The sequence below is a fragment of the Astatotilapia calliptera genome, chromosome 9, assembly GCF_900246225.1.
Source record: "Astatotilapia calliptera chromosome 9, fAstCal1.2, whole genome shotgun sequence".
NCBI lineage: Eukaryota > Metazoa > Chordata > Actinopteri > Cichliformes > Cichlidae > Astatotilapia > Astatotilapia calliptera.
The window spans coordinates 32,941,951-32,962,704 of record NC_039310.1 but is presented as its reverse complement, the minus strand read 5'-3'; the positions used below and the strand labels follow the sequence as shown (position 1 = coordinate 32,962,704).

The 20,754-nt window shown below is 42.4% G+C and overlaps 1 protein-coding gene across 1 annotated transcript in view; it reads right to left on the bottom strand.

Annotated features, from left to right (window-relative positions):
- Positions 1 to 20,754, bottom strand: part of LOC113029605 (sodium channel protein type 4 subunit alpha-like) — a 257,750-nt gene that overhangs the window by 39,974 nt on the left and 197,022 nt on the right. The window contains exon 23 of the mRNA XM_026180573.1: positions 4,153 to 4,276. Coding sequence (XP_026036358.1) covers positions 4,153 to 4,276 — 124 coding nt within the window. The remainder of the gene's footprint in view (positions 1 to 4,152; positions 4,277 to 20,754) is intronic.

Sequence of the window (20,754 nt, the reverse complement as noted above, 5' to 3'; positions counted from 1 at the left end):
GGGGAATCATAATATGTGGGCCATTCGTGCATTGCACTGTTTCATTCGGTAACCAACAGTGTAAAAGTCAAACTGTTTCTGTTGATCTTAAAGGCTAACCATTGTGCTTTTTGAACTCTACTAGAGTGGCTTTGCATAAGTCATAGTTCATAATAATCCTTGTTTACCGTACACTAGACCTTGGTACAGCCTTTCAGTTCACTCTGAAGGGGAGGGGGAGGTAAAAATGGTGCCTGAAACACACTCCTTTAAGCCCGCTTCACTCTTATTGGCTCTCCTTTAAATAGAAAGTTTGAAGAGCTGGTGAGTGTGGCTTCTGTATTGCTTTCACAGCCTGAAATGACCATATTAGACATATTAAAGGTTATCAAATGGCAGTCGATGTGGGTGAAGAATAAAGCCAGTGTGGAAGTAACTGTAGTCTCACAGACTTCCATGTCAAAATGTCCAAGAGTACAGCAGACATAAACATGTTTACAGCCTGCTATGAAGAACGGTTTGGCCTCTGTGGCTAATTTCAGCCAGTTTTTCATAACAGATTCAATTCAGGCTCAAGGTTAAGGGCTTGTCTGTGCAGTAATTGTACTAGCAGATGGTACAAAAAGCCTGTGCTTCAGTTTCAGTGAGTTAAATTCAAGGATTTTAGCAGTCTGTTACGTAGCACTAATGCAGGTATTGGCAACTTCACACTTTGGACACAGAGCTTTGGTAGTAGCAAGTCAAAATTGTGGCAGCCAAAATGCTGACCCCTTGGCTATGTCCATCCTGGCCATGTTTAACAAGAGCATCCAACACTGTAACGGCACACATGACAGAAAACATAGTCTTGGAAAGAGTCTCTTGGCAAAATCCAGTCCAATTTATGAAGTAGCATTTATTTGTATTCTTAATTATCTATTAACAAACTGATAAATAGACACAAAAGTAGATACTTTTTTTGTAAGCATGGGGCTTGCATTGTTATAATCTACAGTTTGTCTAATTGCTCTGAATCATTCAAGATGTTTGTCACTTGTAAACACTGCATGTTACACGATGGAGTCTCACTAATGAATTCTCTGCAGGTGTTCCACAGAGAGGGTTTTCCAGCTGGCTGGCCTGATTCTTTCTGAGCCTCTTCCCACTGTAACCTCACATTACCTCCCAAAGCCAAATACAGACATAAAGGTTTAACTGAAAAGCTTGACGAAATTAAATTAGTTATCGATGCATTTTGAGTCATTTTACCAACATGTGCAAACCATCCCCCCGACAGCTCATGTGTCTCTTCTGTGGCATGCTGGCTTTGCTGAACTGTGTCTAAGACAAATCTGTGCGTTCCAGGAGGAAACCGGCTGAGTCAGGAGGGAAACAAGGTGTTTGCTTTTCACCTGGGTTAGTCCGTACAGGATCATAAATCTCGTTGTGAAAGTATTGGGGCAAGTGGGTGGCGGGATGGGCTTGTGGTTAGTGGAACCATTATGTGACTGCAGGGATGCATCTCCACTCCCAGCAAGTCAGAGGCTTTGTACTTTAAACCAAGCTCGTGACCAAAAGGGCAGCAATAGATGAACATGTCCAGATTCTACCATCATTTTGGGAAATACGTGAACTAAACCAGATGGGAGTGCACTTAATTGAATGTTTAAGTACTACCACAACAAAGAAAAATAGCTAAACATGTCTCTAATCAAATTAAGTTGCATTCATATCTGCATAATACAAAAGATGCTTTCACTGGAACTTGAAACCACAAAAAAGATCCATGCAGATTCAATTTAAAGTGAACTGTGCATCGTGGTTTTCATGTGGATGCAGCCACCCAAACTTTACAACAACAGCTAAACGACTCATGGAACATGACATTAATCATAGCCAACGAGCTGCCCCCCATACTTTCAAAACCCCAATCTAATCAAGAATCCACGAGACTTTCTGGAACTGGTTGTGCCGTGGAGGCCGTTCGGTTACGTAAGCCCTGAAGCACGTGGTTGCCACTGTTGCTTCTCAGCGGTTGGATCCTGGGACTTATTGTGAAAAGTTCGCACCTTCTATGTGTGTTTGCATGGGTTTCCTTGGGGAGCTCTGGTCTCTCCTCCCATCAAAAACTTGCCTCATTCACCTGTGACGGTGCTCTTGACTACAGTACTGGCTTACAGCTGCAGATGGTCCCCAGGCTTTGCAGTTCTGAAATCTCAGGATGGATTAAATGCAGGGAATGAGTTTCCCTATTGGGATCAATAAAACAGATCTTATCTCAGAGGATCCAATTCTAATGCTGAAGTGCCCCACAGGACACCCCCACAGATCCTATGTGTACAGGCCGATGGCAGTACAATCTGTGGAATGCATTTTAAATGCTGCATCAATAGTGTCACTCTCATAATCTGACTCATTAAACTTTTAGTGTACAGCAAAACAAAAGAACTGGACTATGTAGCTGTATCACAAAAAGCAAAAAGCTTGGAGGCTTTTCCACATCAAAGCTTAAATTATCTCAGCTTTTACTTTGAAAATATGTATTCAATTCCTATAACTACCCCAGGACATTTATTTTGAAAGTCAGGCACTGCACGTCTTTGTGCGTTGGTTTGCAGCGTTGTTTCAGAGAGCAGCAAAGGCAAGGATGATGTTTGACCTCAGGTTATTTGACTGATGACCATCTGTCCCGCTGTAGCTCCTATAAATCACAGCTACTCTCTTCTTTTGCTCTGATAATGACCTGCTCCGCCTTATCTTTCTTATCTCGGTACAACGTTGTGTAAAGTGCATGTGAAGAAAATGAAATCTGGCAATATGCAAATGAACAGCTGTGTGTCATCTGCATACAGACAGAAATAAATGTGCCTGAAGTTCTGCAGCTACCGTTAGAACATAATACATCATATTTCACCTCCGCTCTCCATGAGCTTGCCCTTCATTGGCTGATGTTAGCCCAATAAAACTCCAGTGTTCCCCCAGTCTCTCTTGCTCCCCTGTGCCTCTGCATCATTGCCACACTAGCCTGCGCCGAACGGGGTCTAAGACAAATCTCTGCACTCCAGGAGGAAACCGGCTGAGTCAGGAAGGAAACAAGGTGTTTGCTTTTCACCTGGGTTAGTCAGAACAGGATCATAAATCTCTTGCTGAAAGTTTTGGGGCAAGTGGGAGGTGTGGACGGGCTCTCATGGCGAGTGAAACCACGAGAGTCTGAAAGGATACAGCTCCACAGCTTCAACAGATCCTGAGATACAGAAATGTAATGATTGTACTGGTGAAGACCAGTATGGTGGTAGAATTACAACTTGATATGAAAGCTGGATTAAAACATGGAAAAAGAAGGAACTGAAGAAATCCGCTTAATGAAGTGAAACGGTAAAGTACACTGTTTTAGAAACTAAGACGATGGAAAACAATCTTGTGAATGTGCATCATGGTGGAGCTGCAGTAAGGATGTGGTTTTGGGAATGTTGTAACAAGTTACAAATTACTCTGGTAAAAATGTAACAAACGATGTAGCTTTCGAACTATTCCATTAAAATAAAGATACATTTGATTGCTTTATTTGGTTAACTATTGATTAACTGTTGATTTCTCAGGTTTGACATTGAGCTTTAACACTACTGGTACTTGTATCGATACCACCACATTCACAGCACAATATAGGCATTCTGTCCAAAGACATGGTCTCGGTGTGGTTATCGCACACACAGGTTGCTTACTGGAATGTGCGGTGATTTGATGAGATGGAGCTAAACAGAAGAACCCCTCAAAAGCAACAGAGGGATAAAAAACACTCCCACTCTTATAGATGCTGAACATCTATAAGGAACATAATGACTGGGGTTAACAGTGACCGGGATGGCGTCATCAGCTATGAAGATTTAGACCCCAGAGGGTTAATTAAATACAAGAATTCTTTCAGCAGATTTAGTCGTTTTTGACATCGGAGTTGTTGAAGTTTAAAGATAATGAATAAAGGCTGACAAGGACAAAAAAAATCTGTGGATGGGGAGATTAAGGAAGTTATTCTTTGCAGTATTACTTTTCCAACAGGGAGGCATCCATGGACATGCTGCCAGTCCATCTCAGGGACACAACACATGCTCAAATGCACAGCAGCAGCCAATCAAAATCATCCTTTAAATTAGGGCGCTTGTCTTTAATTGTGTGTGTGTCTGTGTGTGTGCTTACTATCTGGGAAACAGTTGTCAGGGTCCATCGCCTCTTCAGCCATCTCTGAGTACTCATCCTCTTCCTCTCCAGGCTTCCTCAGGTCCACCGTGCTGCCCTCTGATAGGCTGATGTCGTCTTTCGGCTGAATAAAACAAAAACAAACAACCAGTCATGGACTCGTCACCTTCACCACATCGACCTGAGACTGGTTAATATCACCTACTCACGATTAAAATGAATAAATAAATAAAGAAGAATAGAAAACGCCTGCACAGATTAGGTGAGGGTGGGTTGGAAAGCAGCTTGCAGATGCAACAACTACTGTAGGAAGGTTAAAGACAATTATGTAACCTGCCCTAGCTACCACTTGAATGCATGCAGAAGGGTACCAGCTAACAGGATTGAGCTTAACTCTGCGTCTTGCCTGAACTAATGTTATCTAATGCTAACAGTCAGTTTAACTCTGAGTGAAAGTATTCATTAGTGCCAATCATAGCACTAATGTGAGCAATCAATACACGTCAGCTGTTTTTAAATTATTCTTCTATTTTGTATTTATGAAAACAAAAATCATTCTGACTCAGAGTATTTAAGCCAAACCACTAAAGGCTAATCAGTCTGAACATGCTGCCAACTGATAGGTCAAAAAGTGAGGTTTTTCAGTTGCTATTTAATATTTTCTCATTAACAGTATAAAAATGGCTGTAGTGGTTAGAACAGACCTGTTATGAAGAGTCAAGCTGAGTGTTTTCACTTTGACAACTGAGGTTAGGAACAGATTTTGAAACCACACACAATCCTGGTTACTCTTCCTTCTGACTCTTAGATTGACTTTAATTAACAAAACTGAGTTAATGTTGTATTAATTATGACTCAAAACTAGTGACTGAACCCATCAATCCAGTAGGAGTTCCCCTACTGAAGGAACGGGAAAAGGAAGATGAGTCTTCTACAGGTCGCCCCCTGTTGGCCATTAAAGAAGGTTAACGGTACTTCCACGCTGGCTCAGTGTTGTCATGCTTGTGAACTGAGGCATGCGCCAAAATCAATCGCTTTTCTAATCATATTCCAGCCCTGAACCTGGATCAGATCTATCATTAACTATAAATACTTACAGGGGTGTGCTGATGTCACAGTTAATGCTAACAGTGACCAACGCAACAACCATAACCACAACATAACACAACAAATACACTGTAACAGATTTAACCTCATAAAAAAGAAAAATTCTAGTGTGTAAATGATTTACGCAAGTCACCAAACTTTTAATCAAAGTCCTTGAAACCAGTGCTGACTATCAGCAGCCTCTTATTCTCATTCTCTGTTGTTATGTCCACCTATCCATCCACCCAAACCTCCTCCCTGCCTTTAAGGCTTTTAAATAACTCCACTTTAGCTCCAACCGGTGTTGTCATTTCTCTGTAATAAAGGAACACATTTCAGAGTGTGTTTTTAATAGTCCCTGGGCAACAATGGAGCTCTAACACACACACACACACACACACACACACACACACACACACACACACACACACACACACACACACACACACACACACACACACACTTGACATTTTCATCTGTTGACAATAAGAAATCACATCTCCAGTAAAGTAAGGCTTCCTGCTCGCATCTGAATTTGTTTTACTATGAGCGCTGTTCAAGCTGTTTGTATGTATTTGCGCGTTTTTTGTTTGTGCGATCGTCACTTTGCTACAGTCGAGGCTGAATGAGTCAGATTTAATGTTACGTAACTGACAGGAATCCTGGCTGAGAAAACAGAGAGACGCCACCTTCCAAACCTTCCCTCCCACCGCTAGGAAAACTGCCGTCTGTTCGATCTGGGCAAAACTAGACGTTAGGAAATCCCCCCCCACCCCCACCTCTCACGTCCCCCCTCATCCCAGCGGACTTCAAAGGTCCCTGTTTGCTAAGCATCATGGGAGTTTAACTCTACAAAGGGACGAGAGAGATGAAGGGATAGGAAACAGGTTTTCTGTTGAGGCCTGAGGAAGGAAATTTGGCAAGTTTTGTTGACTGTCAGGACAAAAGACACAGCAGGGGTGTGAGTGTGTGTGTGTGAGTGTGTGTGAGTGTGTGGACAGGTGAGCTAACTACCTGTGTCAACAGCTAACTCATGAATACATTCAGAGTCTGGGAACAGAAAGCAGCCACTGTGACGAATGCCAGCCTTGGACACACACACACGCATGCAAAGGTGAAACTAAACAGACGTGAATACACGGCTAATCTCTGACAGACACACACACACACACACACACCCCCCCCCCCCCCCCCACACACACACACACACACACACACACACACACACACACACACACACACACATACACGTGAAGAGACGCACACATAAAGTGGATAATATAATATAACACACACGCAGCAGCCTTGGGCCAAAACCTCCTGACGGTTGACGTCTATAATGAGCGGTTTAAATGTATTTCTAGTCATAAGCTGTTTCTATTGTGGAGCCAGAGAGGAGCAGCAGGCAGCACATTCACGAACATTAGAGTCACGTGTAATCGGATTACTGTAATCCAAGTAAGAGAACAAGTACATAAAAAACAAAAATTACAATTAATGAAAAGCGTCTGTGCTTTGAGTGCATCAGCAGGTTTATTTAACACGTCTTCACTCAGTAGAAAAAGCTTTCTGTAATTCATCACTGACATCTGCTGATTTGAAAGATTCTGATGATGTTCTTTTAACCCTTTAAGACCTACCATAGAACCAAGTCCGCCAGAGCTTATATTATAGTTTTACATGCTGTAGTGCCATTTCTGGGAGCATTTCAAGTTGATATACATCAATACAACCATTGGAGCCTAAATTTTAATAATATGTCTGCATTAAGTGCATAGTAATTACATAAATTGCAAAAAAGTGCAATAAACTACAAAAAAATTGAAAATCGTTTTCGTTTTTTTTAACATATATTTGTAGTTAGAGAAATTTAAGAGGCTTATCCCTCAAAACTGTGAAATACAAAAAAGTTGCACAAAATAGTTTCCCACCACAGGAAATTTATTTTGAGTGTCTTCATAGTTTTATTTTTGAAATGCACCAATTTTTATACACTGCAGGAAAAACGAAAAATAAATATTATAGTGCAAATTTGCAAAAAAGCAGCATATGCATCAAAATAAACTATTTCCAGCAGTGCAATATGAGTCCTCAGCATCCCAGAAACGACACAGAAAGTCATAAAGTCAAAGATAACTTTTAAAAACACCAGTATAGGCTCATAAGGCCCTGATGGTAAAAAAACGACATTTCTGTGAAAATGATGTCACTTCCGGTTTAGGGCAGGTCATGGTGGACATGCAATAGTTCGCGCTGACGTCTATTCCAATGTAGGAAGTGTTACAAACAGCTGATCGGATCGGCAAAGCGTGTTTCTGGAATATTATGTTTTTGTTGCTGCAAGTGCTTTTTATGCAGTTTTTGCAAAGCTATATGTGGAAGGAAACCGTGACCGAGGACAAGCTGATGGCATAAGATGTAAGTACAACTCCTCCGGTTTCATATGCAAAAAAATTATTGCGCTAGCTCACGTGATTGCAGAGCTACGGGATTTAAAAATAGTTACACAAAACAGAGCGTGCCCGCTCCGACCGGCTCTAAAGGGTTAAAGAAGACAAGTGAACAAAGACCATCGATAGCAGCTTTGTCTTTTGTTTTTGTCCACTTTATTAATTTAATGACAACAAAAAGTGAAGCTGACGTGGAAATAACTTAAAGCTGCATTCTCCTAGTGGCCAACAGGGGGCGATTCCTCTGGCTGCAGAAAGGCTTCCTGTGATGGTTCTCTTCTTATTTGTCCTTCTGTATTTTGTTGTAGTCTGCTCTCTGTGTTCTGGATTATTTCGTGTTTCTGTATGAGCTCTTCATATTTGTTAGCGTTATGTTCTGATTTTGAGCTTTTAGCTTTCCTGACAGCGTTGGAGTTTTTCCTTTTTTAAAATCCTGTAGTCCTGGGATACTCAATTAAACTTAAGGAGGCCCAGTTAGAGAAACGTCCTCAAACAAAGGTCCAGAATATCATAAAGTTTGCCATGCACTACAATTCAGTGCAAAATATTTTGAAGTATTTTATCCGATCAACAACTGGCTGTCGAGTAAAATAAAGAAAGCATTTCAAGAATGTTTATTATGAATTTTCATAATGACGTGGAGCGTACTCTAATAATAATTAAATATTAATAAAAAGTTATTTTCTTGTCAGTTAAATATTGTTTGCAAACAAAAGGAAAACAGCTTTTGAAAGTGTCTTTGAACAAAGTGCGTGATTTAAAATAATGTTTGAGTTTCCTCTAAGCTGCATTTGTGCGACTGGATTCTTCAGACTTCTGTGTCCGGTCTCCTCGCCGAGCTTCGTGTGTTCACAGCCGTTCTGAATCAGTCATTTAACTGTTTCAGGTATGTGATAATAGTTCTCCAACTTATGCTCCTTATTAGAATCAGAATTAGGATAACCCAGGGTTTGCTCATCATCTGCTGCCTCGGTCCGGCACTGCTGGTGGTTTCTAGATACCAAGATGGTGACAGGGAAAACACTTGGGGGTTCAACAGTTTATGGGCCAAAATTAAATATTTTGCAGCCCAAAATAAGCAAACGACTGAATTCTTATCTTAAACTCAACAAGATGGCAGCCCAAACACAAAAGCTTCAAAAGGCAGAAATCTGAAACCGATGGTGATGTCACAGAGGCGTAATCCATCTTTTATATACAGTCTATGCGTCTGAAACCCTCTGAATAGACAATAAATTGAAAATCCACAACAATGGAGTGTTTAGTTGTTTGTTCAGCAGGTAGCTGCCAGAGTGAAAGACATTTCATTCATTCATCAGCAAAGCCAAGCGTGTCGCATTGTTCGTCTTCACTAGGCAGGAGGAATGGCATGTCCACTACTAACGAGGACCAACACAACATTGTTTGTTCCCTGCAGTCTGCCCTTTTGTTTGTTTCAATCCAACAAATGCAGACATAAGATAGATTTTATATTTACACAAGGCTGAGAGAGAGACGGAGAGAGGGAAACAAGCGAGAAGGCAGCAGAGATGGATGCAGGCAGAAGTGCAGACTCTTACATTTAGTCAGATGAGCAGCTCCAAGTGGAGAAACATCTTCTGCAGCACAAAATAATGACATCACACATGCAGAAAACAGCTGAGCGAGCAGGTCAGGAAACACACGGCGCGTTGGCCGGTCGGGGTGAACGTGGACATACGGCAGGACGGTTTATGCTTCACAGAGAAGGCAGACCATGTTCAATGCATTGAATTTAATCAATTCACTTCAGTTTTATTTGTACAACACCAGATCACAGCAACAGCTGCCTCAAGGTGCTTTATATTGTGAGGTAAACACAACTGAAAATACAGACAAGCCTTAACGAAGGTGAGAAGGAAAAACCCTTTTTTTACAGAGAAAGCTTTGAAGAATCATTGCATGTTTCGTGCTGCTCATGCAGCTGCTGTAGAAGCTTCTGGAGCTTTATTAAAATGACATTTCCACCAGTCACTGACAGCAAACTAGAACATAATTCCCCTTCTTTCAATGCATGGCAGTCCCAGGACCCAAACGAAGCTAATATACACTGATTTAATGTGGGGATCATGTCACATGATTGCCTGGGTTCCTGTGTCTTTACATCAACAGCAGAAGTTTGAAAACGTAGGAGTTAAAACCGATCTTTGCTTCTTTAGATGAAACCGTATGTCCGGTGCTGGTCCTGTGGGTGAGGATGCCTTTCTGTGTTTCTCTGAAGTAACTCTGCAGAGCTGCAGCTCGAGAGCTCATCGACATCCAATCCGGGAGGTTTTGATGTCGGCCATTTCATAACAGACAGGAGAAATCAAAGCCAGGCCGCCGCGTCCATTTCCCACCACCTGTCTCTGCAGACAGCACCTGGACATCTGCTGGCGGGGATCCTGAACTATACCGGGGTCAGAGGTCACCAGCTTGAGACTGTGGTAGCAGTCAGGGTCACAGTGAGTTTTACTAGCTGACATTTAAGGGCGCGCACACACACTCAAACAGCTGTGAGGACAGGGTACAGCTGGCACAAACAGAGGAAAGTCACACACATGCTCAGCTGTTTCTACATTCATGCCTGTAAGAGCCAACCAGCTTCAGTCCACTCGTGCTTTTCCTTATGTTGCTTATTTGTCTCCTGCTTCACTGGTGGATGTTCAGACCAAACATGGCCAAAGCTTCAAAAAATGACATCAGTGCACTGAAAAGCAATCAGCAAGCGATCTTTTTTCTGCTTTCTGCTCTATATGATGTCACAAAGACAGGACATCCTTAATATGGTCGTCTCAGGCACAGAAGCTCCGCCCACCTGCAGTTCAAACCCTCTTTGTGGGAAGAACTGAGGGGCTGCATCGAAGCCCAGTATGAGATCAGTGTGAACTGTGCAAAGCTGCTGTAGTAAAGTCACAGAGTGAAAACACGGAGCTGGAGCTTTAACCTAAAGTCCGACTCCAGCGTTTGCCTCGCAGGCGTCCTGACGGTGGAGCTGTTTCTAAATGATCTAAATAAAGAAGCGCGCTGCGGCTCACTCAATAGTTTTCCAACAACAGTGTTGGTCTTTAGCTCGGAGAAATCAGACATGTCAGGCTTCTTGGATTCTTTGTTTTAGCCCAAATCACAGCGTGGACACGGAGTTTTTATGCCTAAACCAAAGCAACAGTGACAGTTTCAGCTTTTGTGTCAATCCTCGGATGTGTTTGTGTCTCTGCCACCATCCTAATGTGAATTTGTTTTTAAAGCAGCAGTGTCCCTGTACGCAGCTGATCTATGCAAATCTACACGGTTACATTTTAACCGCAGTGAAACATGTAAAGCTCATTTAGAGTTGTTTAGGACGAGCGTGTAAAAGGCTGCAGTGATGCTGCAGGGATTCGCTGCATTCTTGAAATGTTTTGGACCATTTGAATTATGAAGCTTTTAAACAAGAGCAATTTTGACATTAGAGTCGTTGGGAGGTCGAGAGGTGTTATAAAAGGAGCCAGAATGCTTTACAGCAGATGATTATGAAGCTTCGTGATGGTATCCAGGCTGCAGCCGTTGCGTACCTGAAGTACCGAGCTTAGAAAACACAAGCAAACAATAAATCACAGGAGCTTTTATTTGGCGAGAACAATGCTGTCTTAATAACACTCTTAAATTATTTAAAACTTTCCCATCCAGTCGGAGCAAAAGGATCTAAAGGTCAACTGCCAATGACTGCCACTTTGGTGACCTTTGACCTTAGCTGTTGACCATGGGCATGACGACCAGCTGATTCCAATCTTTTACAAGACAGTAAAAAACCACATTCAGTGATTTATAACACCATTAAAGGCTCGGTCAGCTATTTAATCATTACATAACCAAACCAAGGGTCTATTAAAACTGGAGTGCCGGAGCGGCTTAACAGCTTCTATTTACAGTGAGCTGTTTGTGTACTGGAAATAAATTACATACAACTGAGCTGGCGGGAGTGGGGAGATGGGCCGAGAGATATAGAGAGTAGCAGAGGAGAGAGAGAGGACGACAGCAGAGGGGAAAAACAAGGAATTACAGCTGGAAGAGACGTAACAAGAGGGAGATGAATGGCTGCGGTGGCTTTGTTAGCTTCACTACGACTGATCAGCTGTCGCAGCTGCACATTTAAAATAAAGAATTTTGGCCTTTATTCGGTTACATAACAGACTCTATACAATTATTGATATTTGAGGCCGGCTAAAGAGTGAGTGAAAGTGATAATAAATAATAGTTAAAAATCATAAAATGGTAACCCCACTTGGAAGTCAAACCCTCGTCTCCTGAGTGGAAGTCTGTGGACTGCGAGCTTCTCACCACACAGCAGGAGAAAACACGTTTCTGTCAAACTAATGAACATGAAAGACTCATGAGTGCCTACATCAGCCCGTCCCAAACTTTAACCTTGACTCTGAATCATCAAGAAATGGGCCAGAACAATCTGCAGCTAATCTCTACTGTTCTGCTAAAGCTGAACATGAAAGACGCCACTTTGACTGTAAAGACAGAGACACACCCTGAAAGACCCACAGAGGGAGAGGGTGCTATAGAGATTGAAAATGTGACGTCATTCCGGGGTAAAACCGCAAAGGATTGTGGGAACGAGTGGCAGGCGATACTAGCGCACGCAGGCTTTCACATGAAAACAGTCACACAGCGATAAAAAGAAACACAAAGAATGGCAAGAAGCTGTTGTATTATTAACTGCAATAGCCGGTTGCATGACAGCCACAGGAAGCCGACGGGTAAAGTGATCGGTTTTTATCGGATTACGTCGTTGAAGAAAAATTGTTCGAGCCACGTTTCCGAAGTAACAAAGAGCCGACGGATGGCCTGGATTGCAGACCAAATATGACGTTTCAGAACACTCCAGCTCACGTGTTAGTCTGCTCCAAGCATTTCCACAAAGGTAAGTCTGCTGTTGTAGTTATTACGTAATTTATCATAACATAATTGTTGATGTAGGTTACAAATAAGTCTTTATTTGAATTGAATTTGTTGCGCTATGCTGCTTTGTTCACTATAGCTTTGCGGGCTAATGTTTGTTGTATTTTGTAGGAAAACCAGCCTACAAAATGCAGGAATGTGATCCAGACTGGCGCCCTCTATCAACCTGGGTCAGACAGAGTTTAAAGCTGCTACCACAGCCAGATTTGATCGGTTAAGAGAGAGAGCGAAATCAAAACAGCCATGAAAAGTCCTGCATATATGTGCCCAAGTGTTGTACTGAAGCAAGCAAGTGATGAATAACTGTTTTCCAGTATGTTGTTTTGCAATGTTGTTGGATGTTTTTTTGTTGCATTGTTGATTTGTTTTTCACCGAAGCAGCTAATAAAGCACCATTGAATACAATTTTGCCTCTTTCTTATAAGATTCTATAATAGAATGAAACAATAATGCCAGTTATGAATAAAGATAATAACTGAATGAATTACGAAACTCATTTTATTTCTATTAGATCTGAAAATGTTGTGTAACACTACAACCTGAAACAACAATTAGATTGCGTTGGCCTGTACAGGAGATAAAGGACAAAAATGTAACAACAGCTGTGAAATGGAATAGTCCAAATCACCAAAGTAAACTGGACCTGGGCTTGTTGCAGGGATCTGAAGTCACTAAACATTTTGTGAGTGTATGCACTCACACTTAGGACCATATAATAGTAAATATGTGCGTGATGAAAGCTGGGCAGCACGCTAACGTCCTTACTCCACTCTGTATGCTTGTATGGGTCTGACCCTTTCACTCCTTTGATTTTTTCGTCGTACTTTTTTTTGTTTTGCCTTTTCGTCAAGTCTGTCTTTGTACGGAGCTGCCGTGTTCTCCGTCGTTTTGTACATCACTGTTTTTGGGGCAAATAAAATGCAAGTAGGGATTAAAACCGGTGCTGGAAATACTAGCGCTTGATGCAGTGTTTTGATTTTGTTGCCACGGGTACCCACAAAGCAATGCACAAAAGTCACGTGGTCTGTGAATCTCTATAAGTAAACCCAGGCTCAGTGTTAATATGGAGGTGTTAGCTGTGGATTGAGGTCGGTGTTAAAGCAAAACAAACAGATATCAGCCACCTGCAACCCGAGCTCTGAGTGACAGACTGCTACGCAACTGCTACACCGATCACACTGTCTCCATCCCCGGCTTAACTTTACTGTTCTCAGCGAGGTTCATATCTGTCTGACTTTTATCTTAAATATCACAGTCAGAACACACAACGTGGTTATGATAGTTGTTCTCCTTTAAATGTATTGTGTGAATCATAAAAGTCAAGTCAAAGTTGAGCCAACATGCCACGTCATGGCTGAGCAGGGATTGGAACCATTGGGGAACACGTTACAGAAGTACAGAACAGTGTTTTTATAGAGTCTAAAGTTGGACAGGACTGACTCATTCTTAGAGCCTGCCTCAAGTGGACACTGGAAGAACTGCAGGTTTTGTAGATGTCCACAGCTTTGATGAAACATGAAACACAGTGTAAAAGACAGAGATCAAGAACCGCTACTTCCATTCTGGGCATTAAGTAAAACAGATTCATTCTCTTTTTGCAGTGAAACGGGGAATAATATGACTTCTTATCACTGGATTCCCGCCCTTGACCCCGACACTAAACCACAGACTGGTCCGGTCGGCGCTGACAGCTCATGTTCATCTAAGCCTAACTACACATCGCAGAGAGAGCGACGTGGAGCTACACCTGACCCCAGCTGCTGACTAATGTTCAGATCTCACCAACACCTTCTTGCTGGTGCATTATTTAACTGCGTAACTAGGTCACGAGCTGGCCAACACGCATTGTCTGACATAATAAAAAATCATTGTTCATTCATGTTGCTGAGCCAGCAAGAAGGCTTGCCAAAAACAACACCGGCATGAATTATTTAGATGTCAAAATATTACGTATTTAACAAAAACACAGCAGCCATGTCTATTACTCATGGTCAAACCCCCAGTGTGTGTGGCTTTGTCTGAGACTCGTTATTTAAAGCACAGTTACACTAACAGTCGGTGATGACGCTGAACAACGTCACATCGCCGCTGCCTCCGCTCATCTGCAGATAAATTCTGAGCATGCAGGTGATTGGGGATGCTGCAGGACACCAGCTTCTTCGATTATAAAGCATAAAAATATCAGAACAGCCGAGCACAGATTAAACGGGCAGGTTAAACACCACCTGTACAAAGACTGTGCATCATAAACTGTATTTGTGAAGTGTGCACACTCTCAGGCGCCAGATTGGCCGCTGAGTGCAGCTAACATTAGCAGGTTAGCATCCACGTCCCTGTGCTGATTGTAGTCACACATCGCTGCGGTCGAGTGGATGTATATCAGCTGTCACGCTGACTCTTTCCAAGGTTTCTTCACAGAGAGAGAGAGATGCTGCTGCCTGCTAGATCCCTAACATGTCAGACCTAACTTTCACCCAATCAGAAGGAAGTTGGCCCAAAGGTGGGGCAGCCTTAAAGGGAAAGGATGTAAAATGTTATTTTTCAGACAGGGGAGGAGCTGAGGGGTTGCACTTGGGTCCAGGATGAGTTAAAAAAGCTAAATCATGCAAAGTTACTCCAAGTAGATCCAAGAATAAAAAATTGCAGCTAAAAACAAGCAGAATAGATCAATACTCATCTAATCTAATAAAGTGCTTCCAGCATTGCCTCAGCTCTGCCTCACAGGAGGAGCTGTCCTGGCAGGGGGAAGCTGCTGCTGTGACTGGCTCATGGATCTGTTGCAAACTAAATGTTGCAATAAAGAAATGTCTTTAATACTTTTTCAAAAACAAAGTGTTTCTCTGGCAACACGAAAAACCAGCTAAATAAGTCTTGTTACAGTTCAAATGAGTTCAATCTCAGTCTACGTCTGAGCCCTGCCAGTCAAAAGCTCAGACCTCAGACTGCTCTAAATGACTGGCTACTACATTTTTTTTCTACTCTGAGATCTTTATGATGTCAAAGAGAAATGATTTCACTTATGTGGTCATCTTAGCCAAAGTTCTTCTAAACAAAATGAAACCAGCTAATACCAGCATTCAGAAAGGAGCTGTCCAGAGTGTGAGCACAAGCATTTAGTGACTGGCAATGCAACCCACATTTTCTCAAGTTATCCCAGATTCGAGGCAAGCGACAGAAGTGACAACCAATGAGAACGAAGGATGCCGTTGATTGACTTATGAGAGGGTGACAAATACATTTAAGGGTTGCCTGGGCCCAGAATGTCTGCTGAGGATGCATGGTGAACGGACTTCCTGTGTGGATGCGCGTTCATTATAAGACAACAGTGCTACAGGAAGTGCTGAGCTACGGCCATCCCCAAATTAAACCCCAAAAAGAAACTTTCTAAAACAGAGATGCTGGAAAAAACAGGGTCATTTTATAATGGTGGTGATCCCTCCCCACAACCAGAGTGGACGAACCAACGAGCTTGTTAAACTCAGAACAATGGAAACCTCACAGCTGGAGAGTGTTTGTTTCCTTCTCTGTCTCTCGTAATTGTTAAATATTTCAGGGGGTTCGGGAAGAGGGTTGGTCACGTCAGGAAACACGTCGTAGCTCGCTGACGGTAAGTCAGCACCGTTCAGTTTACAAACGCTCGCATTCAGCTGGGAGGATTTCAGGCGATCTGAGGGGAAATGAGACAAGCAGAGTAACAGGTAACGGGAGGAAGACGAGGAACGATGCATCAGTGCGTGCCTGTTCTTCTCTTTTCTGCTGAATGTCCAAGTGAATTAAGAAAAAAGGAATAAAGGGAATGAGATGTTACAGCAGTGGCAGAGAGAGAAAACAGCCCTCTTGCATCACACACACACGCACGCACGCACGCACACACACACACACACACACACAGGAAACAAAGCTTGATGCTAAGGAGTTCTGAAAGCAGCGATGCTCTGAGTCCCTCTCTTTCTGTTGTCCCGCCCTCCAATCCAGCCTCCCGTCTCAAACAGCGTTAGCGTATCCATCTCTGTGAGGACGACGCTAACCTCCAAATGATTCTGCTCTAAAACCAGATTCGGACGCTTGGACGGCTCCTCTGAACCTCCAGCAGATGGTGATCGGACCCTCACCCAGACCCGTCCTCACAAACATATACATGTATTTACACCACCACCCCCATCCCCCTCTCTGGCTCAACAGCAGCTGATTTAGGGGGAAAATATGTTCCTGAGCTTTGTTCTATTTATGCTGCCCTTTCACATTAGGTCACAGTGTGTATCTGTGTGTACATGTGCCGCAGCTCTCGCTGTATTTGCATGTTTCACCTCGCGGCTAAATGTCTACTGCACCACGCAGTGGATACAGAGATCCTGTAAAGCTAGAGCAGAGCAGAGGAGATCTGGTACTCGGCTGTTTGTAGGCGTGTTCAGAGCTTGTAAACAAGTCAGTGACTCTCACCTGTTTTTCATGCTTGTGTTATGTTAACACCCTGAGCTACAGCCATGGCTACCAATGGCCGCCCCTCCCTGAGGCCGGTTCTATTGGAGATTTCTTCCTGTCAAAAGGGTTTTTTTCCTTCCCCCTGTTGCCAAGTGCTGCTCAAAGTTCGTGTGATTGTTGAGGTTCTCTCTCTAATACTGCACGGCCTTTATTTTTCAATATGAGGCAGCTTGAAAAGACCGATGTTGTGAAGAGAACTGAGCTATGGATTTTTAATAAAGCAACCTTTTTTAAAAAGCCTGTGATTACATGCGCTTGATGTGAAAGTAAATGGTTAATGTGGAGATCTCGAACTACTAAACGGTACAAACACACAGTCTTCCTTTTTCTTTCTATGAAAATTATCTTTGAAATGGATGGACTGAGACGAAACACACACACACACACACACACACACACACACACACACACACACTCAAAGTAAGAGGGTCCCTCAGACAGAATTGGAGGCCTCCGGCAGTGCATTATGGTCCAGCATTTTTCTCACTCTGCTGTGCTGCGTGTGTGATGTGTTTGTGCTAAAAGGGTGTATATTAGTGTGCGTGTGTGTGCATCTGTGGTAGTGATGCAAGTTATTCAGACTCTGCGTGCCTCTGTGTGTGTGTGTGTGTGTCCTGCCTCACTTCATCTATTCATAGGACAAAAAGTCCGACTGAGCCGCAGACACCGTGTGTGTCTGTGTGTATTTGTAAGTTCTTTGTACGACTCTGTGTCACATTTTTCAAACAGTGTAATATCTCCTTTAGGAACAAAACTCATAAAACTAAAATTTCTTAGTGTGTGTGTATGTGTACCGAGGAAGGAGGAGAGGAAGAAGAGGGAAGAGGAGATGTTTCGTCGTTTCCTCTCTCTTCTCTTTGTATCTAACATGAAATGACAGATTTGTGTCATGTGTGTTTGCCTGTGTGCGTCTATGCGTGTGTGTACACACCTGTGCTGACTCGGTTCATCATCACCTCTCCTCTTTAATCATGTTGTGCACCTGTTCTCCTTCTCACCCCCTCCCTCCCCCTCCATGTCCTTCTATCACCATCATTTCCAGCCTGGAGGAAGGACCCTAAAAAAGCGATCCCAGCTCGAGGTAGTTGTGCGTGCACGCAGCGAATAGAAAGATTGTGGAACATCTTAAGTTATTCTTACAGATATTGAGCAGAAATCTTGCTAAAGTTTGCTAGAAGTTGCAGATAAACAGTTTGTGGAAATGAAACTGATTTTAAGAAAGTGCTTCCTTACACAGTTTCCTGTGTTTTTGATGCTCCTGCATCGTATTAATGCTCCAGTGCAAACGTCAGTCACGCTGTGATGTAATAGCTTTTTAGGAAAACGTCTTGAAAGTAGTCAAACCTAAACCTGACCTTTAACAGTGAAGAGCAGTGTTGGTCAAGTTACTTGAAAAAAGTAATCAGTAACTAATTACTGATTACTTCCCCAAAAAAGTAATCCCGTTACTTTACTGATTACTTATTTTCAAAAGTAATTAATTACTTAGTTAGTTAGTTACTTTTTAAAAACACGATTTACAACCTGAGTAGGTGATAAAGCGATAGATCTTTCAGCCCAATTCTACTTTTTCTACATAATCCATCATACAAAATGTAATCAAATGGAAAAGTCTCTTTTTAAAACTTGTTTTATTAGTTTTAATCTTTTAACTTCATGCATCAAGCAAAAATTTAATTATCTGCAACATTCTCTGACTGGAAGAAATTAGTTTAACATTTAAACCTATTTTCTGCACATTCCAGCACATAAAATAAAATATTTTTTGTGTTTACACTCAGTCTTTCAAATAGATGCAAGTAAAACACAGCAGAAAATAAATAAAGTCAAAGACTCAGCGGTCCTGTTGCTCTATTTTCACCTGTAAAGCAGGAGCAGGGTAGGCGGAGGGTTACCCTGGTGCAGGTGTGCTGCGGTCAGTGGAAGAATCCGTGAGTTTCTCTGTGAGTTTCCCATCACGTCGTAGCTACTCAGTGCTTGCTTGGAAGTTTAGGGGTTTTTTCTCTGTAAAAAGAAGTTTTCTTCCCACGCACAGCGGACACTAATGTTTTTGTCACTTTTTATGGAATCAAACTCAAAGTAAGGTCAGTACTTCCACGCTTTAAACGCTGCACGCTCATACTCTCTCTGCACTCGATATGTGATCCACTGTTGATCTGCACACAGCTGTTGTCACGAACGTCGCACTCGCTTACGTCACTGTCATGAGACATTCTTGCAAAAAAATCACGGTTTTAGTAACGCAGTAACGCAGCGTTCCTACGGGAAAGTAACGGTAATCTAATTACCGTTTTTGCAATAGTAATCCCTTACTTTACTTGTTACTTGAAAAAAGTAATCAGATTACAGTAAGGCGTTACAAGTAACGCGTTACTGCCCATCTCTGGTGAAGAGTCAAATGTAATGACTTACACAAACAGGAGTAACATGCAGTACTGAGCATACGGTTCATCAGAGTAAAGCTGAAGGACAGCTGAGCTCAAAGTAATAATCCTAATAAGCCAACAGCGCCGCACCTGCCTGACTTATTTCGATTATTAGAGCATTTGAAGCTCTGAGCTGTTGTGACTCAACAATAGGGACTCGTGAGCTTCAGCCCTCACTGGGAATCTCAGAGAGTTCCAGGTCAGCTGGGATTTATGTGCCGTCCAAAGTGCTCTTGGACTGCAGCCACGTTTTTATTAAACTGCCTATAACTAATAGCAGTAAAGTCTTCACTGCATGCTAACGTACTGGGAGGACGCTCGGCTTTACTCAGCAGAAACGATGAGATGGCAGCTGCTGGGCTGAGCGTGCTGCCAGCAGCTGAGCCGCCGCAGACGCGCTGCACAGATTAGTCGAGCTGAAAAGTGACATCGAGCCTGCACGGGATAATTAGAAGATGAAAACAACACATGAAAGCAGCACATGAGCCGTGGTAAAAATGGTCTGCACATGCTCAGATCAATCATTACGCACGTTATTGACTGGAGGCAGCAGCACTGATCAAAGCTTACAACCTTTTTATTAGTGTTTCATCAAGTAAATTCACATTTCCTCTGGAAACACTTTAGCACTTTAAGTTTTAATAATCCAGTAAATCTGCTGCCTGGTCAGTGCTTCTGCTTTTTTCTGTGTAACTTATAATGGAATACTTTTAAGTAACTGTGAATATTTCTTCTAATAATCGTTTCACGTGACTCAGGATGTTACGCCAGGCTTTTGTGCAGCGCTCTACCTGAAAGACGGGAAAAGGTAAAGTTTTGCACAAAGTACAAATGTTTCACTTCATAAGGAGAAAGAAAGGATAACTCATACTTTTGTGTGTGGCTTTGTCTACTTAACTTTAATCAGCACAGGTGTTTTAAGCGACTGTTGTTATTATATTACTTGTAGTCATATTTGCAGTTACACATTTTTCCCAGTAGGAGGGGTCTGAGCCATAAACTGTAAATAAAAGATGACCACTGTTTCCTGAAGTCCCAGTTTGGTGCGCTAGGTGAGCAGTTCTTGCTGTTTGCCTCTTGATGTTTTAAAAAAAATCATTTTAGTACGATAAATATCTTGGGATGGCTCAAAAGAGGGCGCTGTCCGTACGCAACTTGTACATCGCACTGTAAATCATTCCCTGCTTTACGCTCCTTTCTGACCCTAATGC